At 37.5% G+C, this 18,481-nt stretch overlaps 1 protein-coding gene across 3 annotated transcripts in view; it reads left to right on the top strand.

Annotated features, from left to right (window-relative positions):
- Positions 1-18,481, top strand: part of POF1B (POF1B actin binding protein) — a 114,081-nt gene that overhangs the window by 72,696 nt on the left and 22,904 nt on the right. For all 3 annotated transcript variants that reach the window (XM_044235305.1, XM_044235306.1, XM_044235304.1), the window contains exons 8-9: positions 1,628-1,655; positions 4,348-4,422. In XM_044235305.1, the coding sequence (XP_044091240.1) occupies positions 1,628-1,655; positions 4,348-4,422 (103 nt within the window). The remainder of the gene's footprint in view (positions 1-1,627; positions 1,656-4,347; positions 4,423-18,481) is intronic.

Here is an 18,481-nt window from a genome sequence, read left to right on the forward strand (position 1 = left end):
TGTTTTGTTTTGTTTTACTTTACTTTAATAAAAATATTTATTTTTAAAAAATTTTTATTGTTTTATGTTCATCACCATGTAGTATATCATTAATTTTTGATGTAGTGTTCCAAGATTCATTGTTTACATATAACACCCAGTGCTCCATGCAATACATGCTCTCCTTAATACCCACCACCAGATTTCTTATTTGTAGAAAGAAATGACTAGGGACATGTGTACTAGCTTGGCTTGGGAAGTGGAGTTTTTAACATAAAGTTCCATTAATACTGTGATAATTCCAATTAGTAATGGAAGATGACTAAGACTGCGTTGATTCATATTTTTAACTTGTTGTAACTCCCAGTATATGCATGTCATTACTTTAGTAAATCATTCAAAAAGTATATGATACTTTATTTATTTATATTTCTAGGACCTCCCCACAAATTTCTATTTTGGGCAACACAGGAATGCCACATATTTGTTGTTGCCAAACAACAGCAAATATGTAGTCATGCTTCTGGAAATTGAATCTGCCATTATCTTCCTCCACATTAGTCTTTTTTTTCTTTTAACATATGCAAGATGTTCTGTACAGTGAATGACCCTCTTATCTCTGTAAGCAATATATTACTCATAAACACTTACTTAGAAGGTAAAGGTAGGAGATAATGTCCTAATATATCTCTAAGATACTTATCTCTTTTACTGAACATATGGCACTTCTATACCTCTGACTTTATAAGACCATCTTTAAAATATTCTGCCTTGCTGTCAGAACACGTGTACTGTTCTTGTTTGAGGTGTTGACCATATATTTTGTGCCCAGTACTTCAATTAAGCACAGATGGAACGAGTAGACAGAAATAAAGGCCTGTCTCTTGCCCCTAACACTAGAACTGTATGCTTTTCCACTTTCATTATTTTCTAAAGGAGCAAGTGCCAGACTGGAATAATCACTAACAATTCTTTTGCAGCATTTGGCTACTTAATATGACTTCACAAAAGATCTTCCAACCCTGGTACCCAAACATTCATTTTGATCCTGAAAGTTCTATTATCCCACTAGAATTTTGGTCCTGTTGCCTAAGGCTCTGACCCTATTCAATACCTTTTAAGTTTCTTCACTGCCATATATATACTGTAGTGTAGACTGAATGAGTTAGCCTTGTCTTGCAAGTTTTCATTTTGATGAAAAGGGTATGAATAACTTGGAGGCTCTATGGAAAGAAGCTAGATTCTGTCCTGAAAGTGAGCAATATAGGAGAAATGGGAGGTGGAAATAGAGAACAACTATTACAGTTATTCATTCACTCAGGTAGCATTATTACCAGTGTCAAGGACTTGTACACCTATCCACAAATGGACAAGTGCTAATGGATGGCAGTAACTGATTCTCTATATTCTTTTGGTTTGTTGTTTTGATATTGTTTATTTTTAATAGATTAGCTAGTTCCAGGAAAATTATCTTTAGTTTTGTCAAGTTCTAATTTATTTCAATTAAAAGTTATTATTTGAATTATAAATTGAAATGTTGCTATTATGATATATTAAAAAGTAAGATAAAATAATTTGAACATTACAGTTTATATATGATCATTTATATACTTTCTTAAGATTGTTTATTTTTTTTTCACTCTTACAGCAAAGAGGACTTTGAGTCTACAGATGAAGTAAGTACAAAAATAGTTGAAAATCAAATTTAGTTGATAACAAAGCAGATTATGATATTTTCACTAATGATATTTTTTAGTTTGGTACCTTATTAGACTGGAAACACGGATTAGTGAAAAACATGATGATTATTTTACCTTTAAAATGATATAACGATTTATATATTTGTAATGGCTATAAAAAGTAATAATCATTGGGTTGCCTGGGTGGCTGTTGGTTGAGCTTTGAACTCATGGTTTCAGCCCAGGTCATGATCTTAAGGATATGGAATCGATAGCCACATTGGACTCTGTGCTCGGTGTGGCATCTGCTTAAGGTTCTCCCTCCCCCTCTTCCCCTCCCCACCACTGTCTTTCTCTCTCTTTAAAATAAATAAATAGACAAATTCTTTAAAATGATAATAATAAAAGTAATAATTATTCATGAAAAATGTTTTATCAGCTGTTATTTTTGATTTGTCTTTGCTTATCAAAACATTTAAAATTTCATTGACCAAATACTCTCTGATTTAGGAAATTTAAATCTACATTAACTAAATCAATAGAAAATTTAGTTTTAGTATATTTTGAAACCTTATATTACCCATGCCAAATAGAGAACAACTTAAAGTACATTTTTTTCAAGTATTAATTCTAATATATATGTCTTTTTTGTTAATAATTACTTTTAATGGAATAAGTAATCAAATAAAGAAAACTCATTTCAATGTAATAAAAAAGCACAGTGGCCTCCTTGGTGTTATTTTTTTTCTTTATTTCCAATGCATTGATAGACTGTATTCATTACAATAATTCAGAAAGCCCTAGATTGCCATTAAGAAACACTACTTCAATTTAGCTTCTCACTTAAAAGTAGTTGAAACTTGTAACCAAAGGGCAGGTTGGTGGGGTGACAGATAAAATAGATAAAGGGGCTTAAGAGTACACTTAATTTGATAAACACTGAGAAATGTGTACAGCTGTTGAATATTGTATACCTGAAACTAACATAAAAGTGTGTTAATTGCACTCAAATGAAAAAAAGAGAGACAATGATGTTTGGTGGGCTAGGCATGTCTCACTGTGATATCTTAGCTTTAGTACGTGGCTCTCTGTGTGTGTTAAATAATTTATTTATTTGTGAGAGCATGTGTGTGAGTGGTGGTAGGGGCAGAAGGAAAGGGAAAAAGAGAATCCTAAGCAGGCTCTGTACTCAGCACTGAGACCAGGGTGGGGCTTGATTCCAGGACCCTGAAATCATGACTTGTGCCCAAATCAAGTGTCAGACACTTAACTAACTGAACTACCCAGGTGGCAAGCAATCTGTGTTTTTATAAGGACATCATCTTTCTATGGTTTGGAGGAGAGATACTGAAGTCAGAGGTACTGGATGATATTGTAATGAACTTGTCTTGCAACAGCCATAGAGAAAGTTCACCCCCTGTGGAGGAGGGCAAGATGTGGCCTGAGGATGTGGATTCTCAGTCAGTCATCCAAGGAGGAAGTGGAGGGGGAGGTCCTGTCTTTACTAGATTCTCCCTCTCTTGGATCTATACCTCACAAAGGGAACCATATACATTTGAGCTTCAGAATGAGGGCAATAACATCTTATTGGGTGATAAGTATAATGCCCCCCCCCAAAAGATGTCCACATCCTAATCCCTGAAACCTTTTTTTTTTTAAAGATTTTATTTATTTATTTGACAGAGAGAGATTACAAGTAGGCAGAGAGGCAGGCAGAGAGAGAGAGGAGGAAGCAGGCTCTCTGCTGAGCAGAGAGCCCGATGTGGGACTCGATCCCAGGACCCTGAGATCATGACCTGAGCCGAAGGCAGCGGCTTAACCCACTGAGCCACCCAGGCGCCCTCCCTGAAACCTTTGAATATGTTACCTTAACATGGCAAAGTGACTTTGCAAATGTGACTAATTTAAGGATCTTAAAGTAAGGAGATTATCCTGGATTATGTGGTTGGATATGACAAGTTAGATATGACAAGAGAAGCTGAGGTTGGAGTGATGAGGCCACCAGCCAAGAAATTTAGGTAGCCTTTAGAAACAAAAATGCAATGAAATAGATTCTCCCCTAGAACCCGCCAAAATAATGCAGTCCTGCTGACATGTTAATTTTAGCACACTGACTTCTAATCTCTAGAATTATGAGATAATACATTTGTGTTTCTTCAACCCCCCCAAATTACTTAAATCTTCTCAATGTCGTAGCAACATCTTAATTTTTCAGTTATCATAGCTCAGTGTAAGTCATCAATAAGCCCTCAATTTAATTTCTCCAAATTTACATTATTTTAAAACAACAGCCTTTAAAATATCATATTTACCACCCAAAAAATCTTCCAGTTGTTGAAAGATACACTGAAATAAAGTGTTTAATGGGATTTGAGAACCATCCTATTGTTTTTTAAATTGCTCTTTTAAAAATGTAGAAATGTAACGTCTGGTTGGTTGCACAAAACTTTTTCCTAAAATGCCTGAAAATCAAGATTCTTTCCATAGTGTATATAGTATAATCAATTTTTAAAAGTAAGAACTGATAAGGTTAAAAATGAAGTTGGTAGCAACTATTGCCCAGAAAGTGAAAAATCTTTTGATGTTCCTAAAAATATGCTCTGCTTCACAGAAGTCTATAAACTACTCACCCTAAGATAATGATACTAATATGTATCTGTTAAATGTATAACCTTCTCTTTTCTTACAGTCAGAAGACATTGAATCCTTGATTCCTAAAGGATTGTCAGAGTTTACAAAACAACAAATTCGTTATATTTTGCAGGTAAGGTGGGGTCAAGAATGAGTGTGAGATCAACAATGACAAACCACTAGCCAAGAATGCTTCCCTTAAATAAGAAAAGAAAGTTCTCAATAAAAATCCTGTTTCACAAAAGTTGATTATACTTTGATTAAAAAAGTGTTGCATTATGGTTTGTTCAGACTTTCACTTATATTGAAAAACATTCAGGTAAGCATTCCAGAAATAATGTTCCCTGCTGTGGAATGGTCTTATTCTCTCCTCACTGCTATGGCACAACTTGACTCTAATTTATAGTTTTGCCCTCATCTTCATTTTCCATTCTACCCCCACACTGCCACCCCTTGTGGTAAGAGATGGGAGAGGCCAATACCTTGCTTTTTCTGATTTGCTGAATGATAGAGATTACTAGAGCAGTAAATTCCCTTACAATGAAGGAAGAAACAGAAGAAGACAGATGCTAAGGGAATATGGCTAAAGAGTACATCTTTTTGTAAGAAAGGATTGTAAAGACAACCTAGCTCTGTTTAAGTGAGGCCAATTTCTAAATTATTGGTCTTAAACCTTTGTTGGTCATCCAACAAAGGTCCAATATTGGACCTGATGTCATTTTTGTGAAATTTAGATAAAATATTTTTAGATATGTACACAGTATGTATTATAAAAAGACAGTGGTGTAGGAAACACATATGCTTCACAAAATCTGAATCTTGGAGACATCCTTGATATTGACATCTCTGGTGGTGGGAATTTTCAGTAGAAAATTGAAAGGTCTATTTCTTTGAAAAACTCCTTCAGAGGATTTTACATCTAAGTTCATGAGAAACATTGGTCTATACTTTTCTTGTATTCTCTTTGGTTTTGGTATCAGGAGAATACTAGCTTCATAAAATGAATTGGGAAGTGTTTCTTCTTTTATATTTTCTAGAAGAGAATGTATATAGACTGGTATTAATTCTTCTTCAAACATTTGGTAAAATCCTTTAGTAAAAATATCTGGGTCTGGAGATTGTTTGGGGAGTTTTAAAAAAATTCCAAATTCAACCCCTTAATAGTTAGAGGTTTATTCAAATGATCTGTTTCGTATTGGATGAGTTGTGGTAACTTATATTTTTCAAGAAGGTAGTCTATTTCATCTATATTGTCAAATTTATAGTGTACAGTTGTTCATAGTATTCCCTTATTACCTTTTCTGCACGGTTTGTATTACTATCCCTTATTTAATTATTGATACTAGTCATTTGTGTCTTCCTTTTTCTTTGTCAGGTTTGCTGGAGGTTTTCAATTTTAACATTTTTTTTCAAAGAAAGAGACTTCAGTTTTATTGATTTTTCTCTATTATTTCCCTGATTACACTTCCACTGATTTTTGCTCTTGTGTGTATTATTTCCTTCCTTTGCTGTTTTTGATATGTTGCATTTTTTGGTTTTTTGATATAGAAGGTTAGATTATTGATTCAAGACATTTTCTGTTTTCTAATGTGAACATTTAGTGCTATAAATATCCTCTTGGCATCGCTATAGCTGTGTCCCACAAATTATGATATGACTTTCATTTTCTTTCAGTTCTATGTACTATTTAACTTCTTTAGACTTCTGCTTTGACCTGTGGATCATTTAGAGTTATATTATTTAGTTTCAGAGTGCTTAAAGATTTTCCTGTTGTCTTTCTAGTACTGGTTTCTAGTTTAATTCCACTATGGTGAGAACATACTTTAAAAGAGATCAATTTTTTGGTAAGAGTTAAGTTTTCTTTTATGGTCAAGGACATGGTCTATCTTGGCATATGTTCCATGGGCACATGAAAGGATTAGACACTTTCTTCAATGGGGTTGCTGAGTTATTTTATATTCTTGCTCATTTTCTGCCAAATGGTTCTTAATCAGCTGCTGAAAGAGGCATATACCATTCTTTAGTTATAACTGTGGACTTGTCTTTTTTTCCTTTCAGTTCTATCAGTTTTTGCAGTTCTATACATTTTGCAGTTATATTGTTTGGTGTAAAAATGTTTAGATTGCCATGTTCTCTTGGTGGATTGACTCTTTTATCATTATGTAATTGTCCCTTTTTGTTCTTGGTAATTTTATTGGTTCTAAAGTCATTTTTATCTAATATCAATATAGCACTTTTACTTTCTTCTAGTAATGTTTGCCTGGTATCTTTTTTCCCTAAATTTACTTTCATCATATATTTTTAAACTTTCACTATATTTGAAGTTAGATAGAACACTTGTAGTGGATCAAATTTTTTTCTCACTCTGTAAATCTCTGTTTTTAATTGATGTATTTAAAGATTTTTTTTAATTTATTTATTTGACAGAGAGATCACAAGTAGGCAGAGAGGCAGGCAGAGAGAGAGAGAGGAGGAAGCAGGCCCCCTGCTGAGCAGAGAGCCCGACATGGGACTCGATCTCAGGACCCTGAGATCATGACCTGAGCCGAAGGAAGCTGCTTAACCCACTGAGCCACCCAGGCGCCCCTTAATTGATGTATTTAAACCAAGTTGTAATTATTGATCATCAGGGCTAGCTCTGCTATTTTTATTTTTTGTATTCTTTTTGTTCTGTTTTTTTTTTATTTTTTTTTATTGCTTTCCTGTGTATTAGTCAAAAATGTTTTTAGTATTCCATTTTTATTTCTTTCTGGTACTTTTTCTTTTTTAATTAATTTATTTTTTAAATTTTCAGCAGAACAGTATTCATTATTTTTTCACCACACCCAGTGCCCATGCAATCCGTAACCTCTCTAATACCCACCACCTGGTACCACGACGTCCCACCCCCCCGCCCCTTCAAAACCCCCAGGTTGTTTTTCAGAGTCCATAGTCTCTCATGGTTCACCTCCCCTTCCAATTTCCCACAACTCCCTTCTCCTCTCTTTCTCCCCATGTCCTCCATGCTATTTGTTATGCTCCACAAATAAGTGAAACCATATGATAACTGACTCTCTCTGCTTGACTTATTTCACTCAGCATAATCTCCTCTGTCCCATCCATGTTGCTACAAAAGTTGGGTATTCGTCCTTTCTGATGGAGGCATAATACTCCATAGTGTATATGGACCCCATCTTCCTTATCCATTCATCCGTTGAAGGGCATCTTGGTTCTTTCCATAGTTTGGCGACCATGGCCATTGCTGCTATAAACATTGGGGTACAGATGGCCCTTCTTTTCACGACATCTGTATCTTTGGGGTAAATACCCAGTAGTGCAATGGCAGGGTCATAGGGAAGCTCTATTTTTAATTTCTTGAGGAATCTCCACACTGTTCTCCAAAGAGGCTGCACCAACTTGCATTCCCACCAACAGTGTAAGAGGGTTCCCCTTTCTCCACATCCTCTCCAACACATGTGTTTCCTGTCTTGCTAATTTTGGCCATTCTAACTGGTGTTAGGTGATATCTCAATGTGGTTTTAATTTGAATCTCCCTGATGGCTAGTGATGATGAACATTTTTTCATGTGTCTGATAGCCATTTGTATGTCTTCAGTGGAGAAGTGTCTGTCCATATCTTCTGCCCATTTTTTGATATGATTGCCTGTTTTGTGTGTGTTGAGTTTGAGGAGTTCATTATAGATCCTGTATATCAACCTTTTGTCTGTACCGTCATTTGCAAATATTTTCTCCCATTCCGTTGCCTCTTTGTTTTCTTGACTGTTTCCTTTGCTGTGCAGAAGCTTTTGATTTTGATGAAGTCCAGAAGTTCATCTTCACTTTTGGTTCCTTTGCCTTTGGAGACATATCTTGAAAGAAGTTGCTGTGGCTGATATCGAAGAGATTACTGCCTATGTTCTCCTCTAGGATTCTGATGGATTCCTGTCTCACATTGAGGTCTTTTATCCATTTTGAGTTTATCTTTGTGTATGGTGTAAGAGAATGGTCGAGTTTCATTCTTCTGCATATAGCTGCCCAGTTTTCCCAGCACCATTTATTGAAGAGACTGTCTTTTTTCCACTGTATAGTTTTTCCTGTTTTGTCGAAGATTATTTGACCATAGAGTTGAGGGTCCATATCTGGGCTCTCTACTCTGTTCCACTGGTCTATGTGTCTGTTTTTATGCCAGTACCATGCTGTCTTGGTGATCACAGCTTTGTAGTAAAGCTTGAAATCAGGTAAGGTGATGCCGCCAGCTTTATTTTTGTTTTTCAACATTTCCTTAGCGATTCAGGGTCTCTTCTGATTCCATACAAATTTTAGGATTATTTGCTCCAGCTCTTTGAAGAATCCCAGGGGAATTTTGATCAGAATAGCATTAAAAGTATAGATTGCCCTAGGCAGTATAGACATTTTAACAATGTTTATTCTTCCGGTCCGAGAGCATGGAATCCATCTTTTTTTGTCTTCTTCAATTTCTTTCATGAGTGTTCTATAGTTCCTCGAGTACAGATCCTTTACCTCTTTGGTTAGGTTTATTCCCAGGTATCTTATGGTTCTTGGTGCTATAGTAAATGGAATCGATTCTCTAATTTCCCTTTCTGTATTTTCATTGTTAGTGTATAAGAAAACAACTGATTTCTGTACATTGACTTTGTATCCTGCCACGTTGCTGAATTGTTGTATGAGTTCTGGTTGTTTGGGGGTGGAGTCTTCTGAGTTTTCCAAATAAAGAATCATGTCATCTGCGTAGAGAGAGAGTTTGACTTCTTCATTACCATTTGGATACCTTTTATTTCTCTTTGTTGTCTGATTGCTGTTGCTAAGACTTCTAATACTATGTTGAACAAGAGTGGTGAGAATGGGCATCCTTGTCGTGTTCCTGATCTCAACGGGAAGGATGCAACCTTTTTCCCACTCAGGATGATATTTGCTGTGGGTCTTTCATAGATAGATTTGATGAAGTTCAGGAATGTTCCCTCTATCCCTCTATTTTGAAGCGCTTTAATCAGGAACGGATGCTGGATTTTGTCAAATGCTTTTTCTGCATCGATTGAGAGGACCATGTGCTTCTTCTCTCTTCTCTTATTAATTTGTTCTATCACACTGATTGATTTGCGAAAGTCAAACTATCCTTGTAGCCCAGGAATGAATCCCACCTGGTCATAGTGGATAATCTCTTTAATGTGCTGTTGAATCCTGTTGGCAAGGATCTTGTTGAGAATCTTAGCATCCATATTCATCAGAGATGTTGGTCTGAAATCCTCCTTTTTGGTAGGGTCTTTGCCTGGTTTGGGGATCAGGGTAATGCTGGCTTCATAGAAAGAGTCAGGAAGTTTTCCTTCTGCTTCAATTTTTGGAAACAGCTTCAGGAGGATAGGTATTATTTCTTCTTTGAAAGCTTTGTAGAATTCCCCAGGGATTCCATCAGGTCCTGGGCTCTTGTGTTTTGGGAGGTTTTTGATCACCGCTTTAATCTTGTTGCTAGATATTGGTCTATTCAGGTTGTCAGTTTCTTCTTGGTTAAATTTTGGGAGTTTATAGATTTCCAGGAATGCATCTGTTTCATCTAGGTTGCTAAGCTTATTGACATATAACTGTTGATAATAACTTCTGATGATTTTTTCTACTTCCTTAGTGTTCGTTGTGATCTCTCCCTTTTCATTCATAATTTTATGTATTTGAGCATTCTCTCTTTTCTTTTGGATTAGTGTGGCCAGTGGTTTATCGATCTTATTGATTCTTTCAAAAAACCAGCTTCTAGTTTCATTGATACGTTCTACTGTATCTCTGGTTTCTATCTCATCAATCTCAGCTCTAATCTTGATTATTTCCCTTTTCATGTGTGGAGTTGGTTTGATTTGTTGTTGATTCTCCAGTTCTTTAAGGTATAGAGACAGCTGCTGTGTTCTGGATTTTTCAATTTTTTTGAGGGAGCCTTGGATGGCATGTATTTCCCCCTTAGGACTGCCTTTGCTGTATCCCATAGGTTTTGGACCGAAATGTCTTCATTCTCATTGGTTTCCATGAATTGTTTAGTTCTTCCTTGATCTCCTGGTTGATCCAAGCATTCTTAAGCAAAATGGTCTTTAGCTTCCACGTGTTTGAGTTCCTTCTGAACTTTTCCTTGTGATTGAGCTCCAGTTTCAAAACATTGTGATCTGAGAATGTGCAGGGGATAATCTCAGTCTTTTGGTATCAGTTGAGTCCTGATTTGTGACCCAGTATGTGGTCTATTCTGGAGAAAGTTCCATGTGCACTTGAGAAAAATGAGTATTCTGTTGTTTTAGGGTGGAATGTTCTGTATATATCTATGAGGTCCACGTGGTCCAATGTGTCATTCAATGCTCTTGTTTCTTTATTGGTTTTCTGCTTCGATGATCTGTCTATTTCTGAGAGAGGAGTGTTAAGATCTCCAGTGATTAGTGTATTCATATCAATATGACTCTTTATCTTCTTTTTAAAGATTTTATTTATTTATTTGACAGACAGAGATCACAAGTAGGCAGAGAGAGAGAGAGAGAGAGAGAGAAGGAAGCAGGCACCCCGCAGAGCAAAGAGCCCAATGTGGGGCTTGATCCCAGGACCCTGGGATCATGACCTGAGCCGAAGGCAGAGGCTTTAACCCACTGAGCCACCCAGGTGCCCCATGACTCTTTATCTTGATTAACAGTTTTCTTATGTAGTTGGCTGCTCCCATATTGGGGGCATAGATATTTGCAATTGTTAGATCATCTGGGTGGATAGTCCCTTTAAGAATGATGTAGTGTTCTTCTTGATCTCTGACTACAGTCTTTAGTTTAAAATCTAATTTGTATGATATGAAAATCACTACCCCAGCCTTCTTTTGAGGCCCATTGGCATGAAAGATTCTTCTCCATCCCTTCACTTTCAGTCTGGGTGTATCTTTAGGTTCAAAATGGGTCTCTTGTAGACAACATGTGGACGGGTCCTGTCGTTTTATCCAGTCTGCAACCCTATCTTGTTTTATGGGCACATTTGGGCCATTCACATTGAGGGTGATTATTAATAGATACCTTTTTATTGACATTGTGTTACCTTTGAAGTCTTTCTGTAGATCGTCTCTATATTTCCGTTCCATGCTATTCTTGGGCTTTTTCCTCCTTTAAAGGAGCCCCCTTAATATTTCCTGCAGTATCGGCTTCGTGGTTGCATAGTCTTTTAATCCTTGCCAGTCTTGGAAACTCTTTATCTCTCCCTCCATTTTGAATGTCAGTCTTGCTGGATAAAGTATTCTTGGCTGCATGTTCTTCTCATTCAGTGCTCCGAATATATCTTGCCAGGCCATTCTGGCTTGCCAGGTCTCTGTGGACAGGTCTGACATTATTCTGATGGGCTTTCCTCTGTACATAAGGATCTTCTTTGTCCTAGCTGCTTTCAAGAGGTTCTGCCTACAATTATAATTCTTCATTCTTACTATTAGGTGTCTTGAGGACTTTCGAGAATCTACAGGTAATCTTGGGGGGAAACCTTTCGGCCTAGTATATGAATGCTGGTTACATTCACGAGATTCAGAAAATTTTCCTGAAAAACTTGTTCCACTGTATCTTCTAGACTTCTTTCTTTCTCCTCCCCTTCAGGGATTCCAATAATTCTAACATTGGAACGTTTCATGGCATCATTTATTTCCCTGATTCTGTTTTTGTGGTTTCTAAGCTGTTTGTTCCAGGCTTCCTCCTGATCCTTTCTCTCTATCTGTTTGTCCTCCAGATCACTAATTCTATCGACTGTCTCAGTTACTCTAGCATTGAGAGAATTTAGATTAGATTGGAACTCATTGAGAGCATTGTGAACCTCAGCCCTGGTAGCTTTCAGCTCTGCCCTAATATTGAAAACATGATCTCTGGTCATTTTCAGTTTGGCCTTAATCAATTCTGTTTGGTCAACCATGGCTTTCTCCAACCTAGCTATTGCTTGGATAATTGTTAGCCTGAATTCTCTTTCCGACATACTGTCTATGTTGATAGTTGTTAGCTCTGTTGCAGAAGTTCCATCCTCTGTATATTTCTTCTGTTGGCCATTCCTCCTCCTAGTCATTTTGGTGAGAGATGGATGAACGGTTGTAGCTGGATGTATCAACTGTGGTGCAGTCAAGGTGCACCCTGGAACGCTTCTGAGCAATCAGGGTTCCCCACCCAAATGAGAGGAAAAAGAAAAGGAAAAGAAAAAAAGAGAGAGGGAGAGAGACAAGAAAGAAAGGTGAGATAAAAGAGAAGGTTCAGCCCAAATGGTCCCCAAGGTAAGATTTATGAAGTATACAAACAAACACAGACAAACAAAAAGACTGATAAAAGTATATGACAAGAGAAAAAATATATATATATATATTTGCATATATTTATATGCAAATAAAGGAAGAACCTCGTCAAAAAGAACCCCAAGTGTAAGATTTACATACTATCAGGACAACACAGAAACACAGAAATACTGGTGGATGAAAAAGATGGGAGAGTGGTTGTAAATTCTCAGTGTGGGTGAGGAAGTTTGTTTTGAGTCTTCCTGGATGTATCTTGATATCTTTGTTAAAGGACTCAACTTTCCTAAGATAAAGGGGGATTAGGAATTGGCTTACCTATAGGGGTGGCATTGATTGGGAAAAGGGGATTACCTTGAAGTTTAAATCTATATGAATATTAGAAAAAAAATTTTAAAAAGAATAAACTAGACTAAACTAAACTAAAATTTTAAAAAAAATAAATTTAAAAAATAGAAATGCAAGAGGAAAACACAGTTGTATGTATCAAAAAGTTCAGGTTAGAAGGTTATTAAGGAATTTGATGTACTGGACATCTCAGTGTGACGGTAAATAGGTTAAAAAATTATCTATATAATACTAAAAAATTATCTATATAAAAAAAAGTGAGCCAGAATAGTGGGATCGAATTAATAATAAAAATTGTCCTGTGAAGTAGTGGTGGTTGTTCTCTTGTAGTCTTTTTTTTTTTTTTCCCTTTCCTGTTTGGTTTTCTGGGGGAGGGGCTTGCCACGTGGGTTTTCAATCAATGATGTTCTCTGAGTTAAGTCCTCCCTCCCCCCTCAAGGGGGTGGGCTCTGAGGAAACTGGTTTTTTCAGGCTTTTGTTCTCTGGAGGTTTTTATATTTGTTCACTATTGTTTTTCTCTCTTCCTTGACCGCTTTTGATGGTTTTTGTAGGTTTAGAGGAAAGCAAACTGCACCCTGACCTGCCTCTCAGAGAGAAGCCTCAGTCTGGCTGCAAAGCCCAAGTAAATCCCCCCTTGGCCTCTGGCAGAGCAGGCTCCCAGTTGCGGTCCCTGGGGACTCAGGATTTTTTGCTTGTACCCCAAACCACGGCAGTGGTGGCTGTCTGGGCAGCTCCAAGCAGTGATCGCGCACTGAGATCTTCCCACTGGCCCGGGCTGGGAGTGCCTGGTCTTTCCGGTCCGAGAGCACCCGGGGGCGCCTGTGTGCACCTCTCTCAGGGGAGGGCGCGGGGCATGACTCGGACTCTAATGGCATGGCAGGGCACTCGCGTGGGGACTGCAAAAAGGCTGTGCTTCACTTATGGTTTGTCTCCCTCCCTATCCCATCTTGTTTCATGGATTCTTCTCCTACCCACTTAAGCCCCCATGTTGCATCACCACTTCCTCATATCAGGGAGATCATATGATATTTGTCTTTCTCCGCTTGACTTATTTCGCTAAACATGATACGCTCTAGTTCCATCCATGTTGTCGCAAATGGCAAGATTTCGTTTCTTTTGATGGCTGCATAGTATTCCATTGTGTATATGACATTGGGGAGGGTATGTGCTTTTGGGTAAATTGGAAGGGGAGATGAACCATGAGAGACTATGGACTCTGAAAAACAATCTGAGGGGTTTGAAGTGGCGGGGGGGGGGAAGGTTGGGGTACCAGGTGGTGGGTATTATGGAGGGCACAGCTTGCATGGAGCACTGGGTGTGGTGAAAAAATAATGAATACTGTTTTTCTGAAAATAAATAAATTGGGAAAAAAAAGATATTATTGAAGATACAAAAAAAAAAAAAAAAAAGCTGTGCTTCTGTTGGCTGGCTGGCGAGGCTCCCAGCCCCTCACGGGAGCCTGGCGCCACACACCCTCAAGTGCGCTGGTGGTTCAGGGAGGGACTGAGACCTGGTTTGTCTGCCGCACTCTCTCTGGCTCTCTGCCAGGGGTGGCTGTCCTGGGTCTGGGGACTTCAGCCCCTGACCCTAACACCCCGATTCCCGCAATTTCCCCCTGGTGATCCTTTGCTTTTTTTGAGTACTTTCTACCAGACTCCCGAGTTAATGCTGGTCCCCAGGCACAGGGCACTCTCGTATTGGGATATTGCTTTCCAACGGGTCGCCTCTGGTGGCTCCCTCCCCCTTTTGTTTATCTTCCGATATCAGTACGACTTTCCCACTCCACTTTACCTGCCCACTGGCGTCTTCTGCTCCGGTAGAGATCCAGATGTGTATAATTCTGATCTCAGGCTGATTTCGTGGGTGATCGGAGTTCTTTGGAAGGTAATCAGCTCACTTTAGGGTACAGGTTGAAAGGGTGCCTTCTCCTACTTCCCCGCCATCTTGTCTCCTCAACACACCGCACTTTTTAGTACCTATCTTCAAGTTGGTGAAGTCTTCAGTCAAAATGAAGGCTGAGTCAGTGGGGCTCCGATGCCATCCCTCGCACCCTCCACAGGCAGTCCAGCTCTCTCTGGTACTTTTGAGTGTATCTCTTAGTATAGCCTTTTTAGTGGTTGCTCTAAGAATTACATTATATACCCATAATTTATCCAGTGTATTGGTGTTCAACATTTTGTAAGTTTCAGTGAACTGTAGAAAATGTTGCTTCTTTTATCACTCTTTACTCTCCACATCTGTAACATAATTTTCTTAAATATTTCCTTTTTGTGCATTAAGATCCACTGTTAGTTTTTTGCATTTGTGCATTGAGATCCACGGTTAGATTTTTGCTTCAAACAATCAAATATAATTTAGAAAATGAGAGAGAAGGAAAACCTACTCTGTTTTCTCATATTATTATGATTCTATTTCTTCTTGATGCTCCAAATTCCTTCCTTTGTCATCTCTTTCTCTTCAGAGAACTTCCTTCACCCATTTTGTTAGGGTAAGTCTGTTAGTGACTTTTTTTTTTCAGTTTTCTTCATCTGGTAATGTGATTTCCCCATCACTTCTAAAGGGTATTTTCATTAGACAAAGAATTTGTAGTTGACAATTCTTTTTTTTTTTTTTCGACACCTAAAAATGGTGTCCTATGTTCCTCTGGCCATTAAGATTTCTGATGCAACATTTACTGTCGTTTGAATTGTTATTACCAATAGTTAAGATTTATCTTGCTGCTTTGGGAATTTAAAAATTATCTTTAGTTTTAAGAAGTTTGATTGATTTGTCTGGGCATGGATTTCTTTGGGTTTATCCTGTTCAGGCTTTCATCAATTTCTTGAATCTGTACTTGTGCTTTTTGCTAATTTGGAGAAGTTTACACCCATTATTTCTTCAAATAGTTTTTCAGTGCCAGACTCTCTCTTCTTTCCTTCTAGGAATTTTGTGAAATGTGTGTTAGATATGTCTTCTATTCTTACAGGTCTCAGAGGATCGTTCAATTATTCTGCAATCTATTTTCTCTCTGATGTCCTGATAAAGTACTTTCTTATTGTTCTGTCCTCAAGTTTACTGATTCTTCATTCTCTTCTTTCCATTTTGCTTTTTAGTCCATCCATTGAGGTATTTGTTTTTCTTTTTTTTTTAGTTATTAAGCTTTACAATTCTAGAATTTCTATTTAGTTATTCTTTATATCTATTTCTTTTCTGAGAGTTTCTGTTTTGCTGCTGAGACTTTCTATTGTTAGGTCTGTTTTTAAATTTTTATTGAAGTATGTTTAGGATGGCTGCTTTAAAATCCTTGTCAGAATATCCTAACAGTTCTGTTATCTTGATGTTGTCATCTATTAATTGTTTTTCTTATCAAGGTAAGATTTTCCTGCTTCTTAGAATGACTAGTGATTTTTTAAAATTGAAACCTGGACATTTTGAGTATTATGTTATGACTCTGAATCATAAAGATCAGAGCAGAAATCAATGAAATAGAAACCAAAAAAACAATAGAACAAATCAACCAAACTAGGAGCTGGTTCTTTGAAAGAATTAATAAAATTGATAAACCCTTGGCCAGACTTATCAAAAAGAAAAGAGAAAGGACCCAAATAAATAAAATCATGAATGAAAGAGGAGAGATCACAACTAACACCAAAGAAATACAAACTATTATAAGAACATACTATGAGCAACTCTACGCCAACAAATTTGACAATCTGGAAGAAATGGATGCATTCCTAGAAACATATAAACTACCAAAACTGAACCAGGAAGAAATAGAAAGCCTGAACAGACCCATAACCAGTAAGGAGATTGAAACAGTCATTAAAAATCTCCAAACAAACAAAAGCCCAGGGCCAGATGGCTTCCCGGGGGAATTCTACCAAACATTTAAAGAAGAACTAATTCCTATTCTCCTGAAACTGTTCCAAAAAATAGAAATGGAAGGAAAACTCCCAAACTCATTTTATGTGGCCAGCATCACCTTGATCCCAAAACCAGACAAGGATCCCATCAAAAAAGAGAGCTATAGACCAATATCCTTGATGAACACAGATGCAAAAATTCTCACCAAAATACTAGCCAATAGGATTCAACAGTACATTAAAAGGATTATTCACCACGACCAAGTGGGATTTATTCCAGGGCTGCAAGGTTGGTTCAACATCCGCAAATCAGTCAATGTGATACAACACATCAATAAAAGAAAGAACAAGAACCATATGATACTCTCAATAGATGCTGAAAAAGCATTTGACAAAGTACAGCATCCCTTCCTGATCAAAACCCTTCAAAGTGTAGGGATAGAGGGCACATACCTCAATATCATCAAAGCCATCTATGAAAAACCCACTGCAAATATCATTCTCAATGGAGAAAAACTGAAAGCTTTTCCACTAAGGTCAGGAACACGGCAGGGATGTCCATTATCACCACTGCTATTCAACATAGCACTAGAAGTCCTAGCCTCAGCAATCAGACAACAAAAGGAAATTAAAGGCATCCAAATCAGTAAAGAAGAAGTCAAATTATCACTCTTCGCAGATGATATGATACTCTATGTGGAAAACCCAAAAGACTGCACTCTAAAACTGCTAGAACTTATACAGGAATTCAGTAAAGTGTCAGGATATAAGATCAATGCACAGAAATCAGTTGCACTTCTCTACACCAACAACAAGACAGAAGAAAGAGAAATTAAGGAGTCAATCCCATTTACAATTGCACCCCAAACCATAAGATACCTAGGAATAAACCTAACCAAAGAGGCTAAGAATCTATACTCAGAAAACTATAAAGTACTCATGAAAGAAATTGAGGAAGACACAAAGAAATGGAAAAATGTTCCATGCTCCTGGATTGGAAGAATAAATATTGTGAAAATGTCTATGCTACCTAAAGCAATCTACACATTTAATGCAATTCCTATCAAAGTACCATCCATCTTTTTCAAAGAAATGGAACAAATAATCTTATTCAAATCTTCTGTTTTAGTAGATCTGATTTAATACTGAAAAAAAAGAGCACATGGGGGCACTGCCTGTTACTGCCAGCTGGGGTGGAAGTCTAGGTTCTCCTCTCAGTCTCTGTTGACACCAGTCAGAGAAGGAGCTCCTTGTTTTTTCTGGGCAAGGGTAGAAAATGTGGTTCTCTTTTGGGACTTCATCAAGCTCAAAAGCTTCTGCACAGCAAAGGAAACAGTCAACAAAACAAAGAGGTAATCCATGGAATGGGAGAAGATATTTGCAAATGACAGTACAGACAAAAGGTTGATATCCAGGATCTATAAAGAACTCCTCAAACTCAACACACACACAAAACAGGCAAACATATAAAAAATGGGCAGAAGATATGAACAGACACTTCTCCAATGAAGACATACAAGTGGCTATCAGACACATGAAAAAATGTTAATCATCACTAGCCATCAGGGAGATTCAAATTAAAACCACATTGAGATACCACCTTACACCAGTTAGAATGGCCGAAATTAACAAAACAGGAAACAACATGTGTTGGAGAGGATGTGGAGAAAGGGGAACCCTCTTACACTGTTGGTGGGAATGCAAGTTGGTGCAGCCATTTTGGAGAACAGTGAGGAGATTCCTCAAGAA

Source organism: Neovison vison, chromosome X (genome assembly GCF_020171115.1).
Source record: "Neovison vison isolate M4711 chromosome X, ASM_NN_V1, whole genome shotgun sequence".
Taxonomy (NCBI): domain Eukaryota; kingdom Metazoa; phylum Chordata; class Mammalia; order Carnivora; family Mustelidae; genus Neogale; species Neogale vison.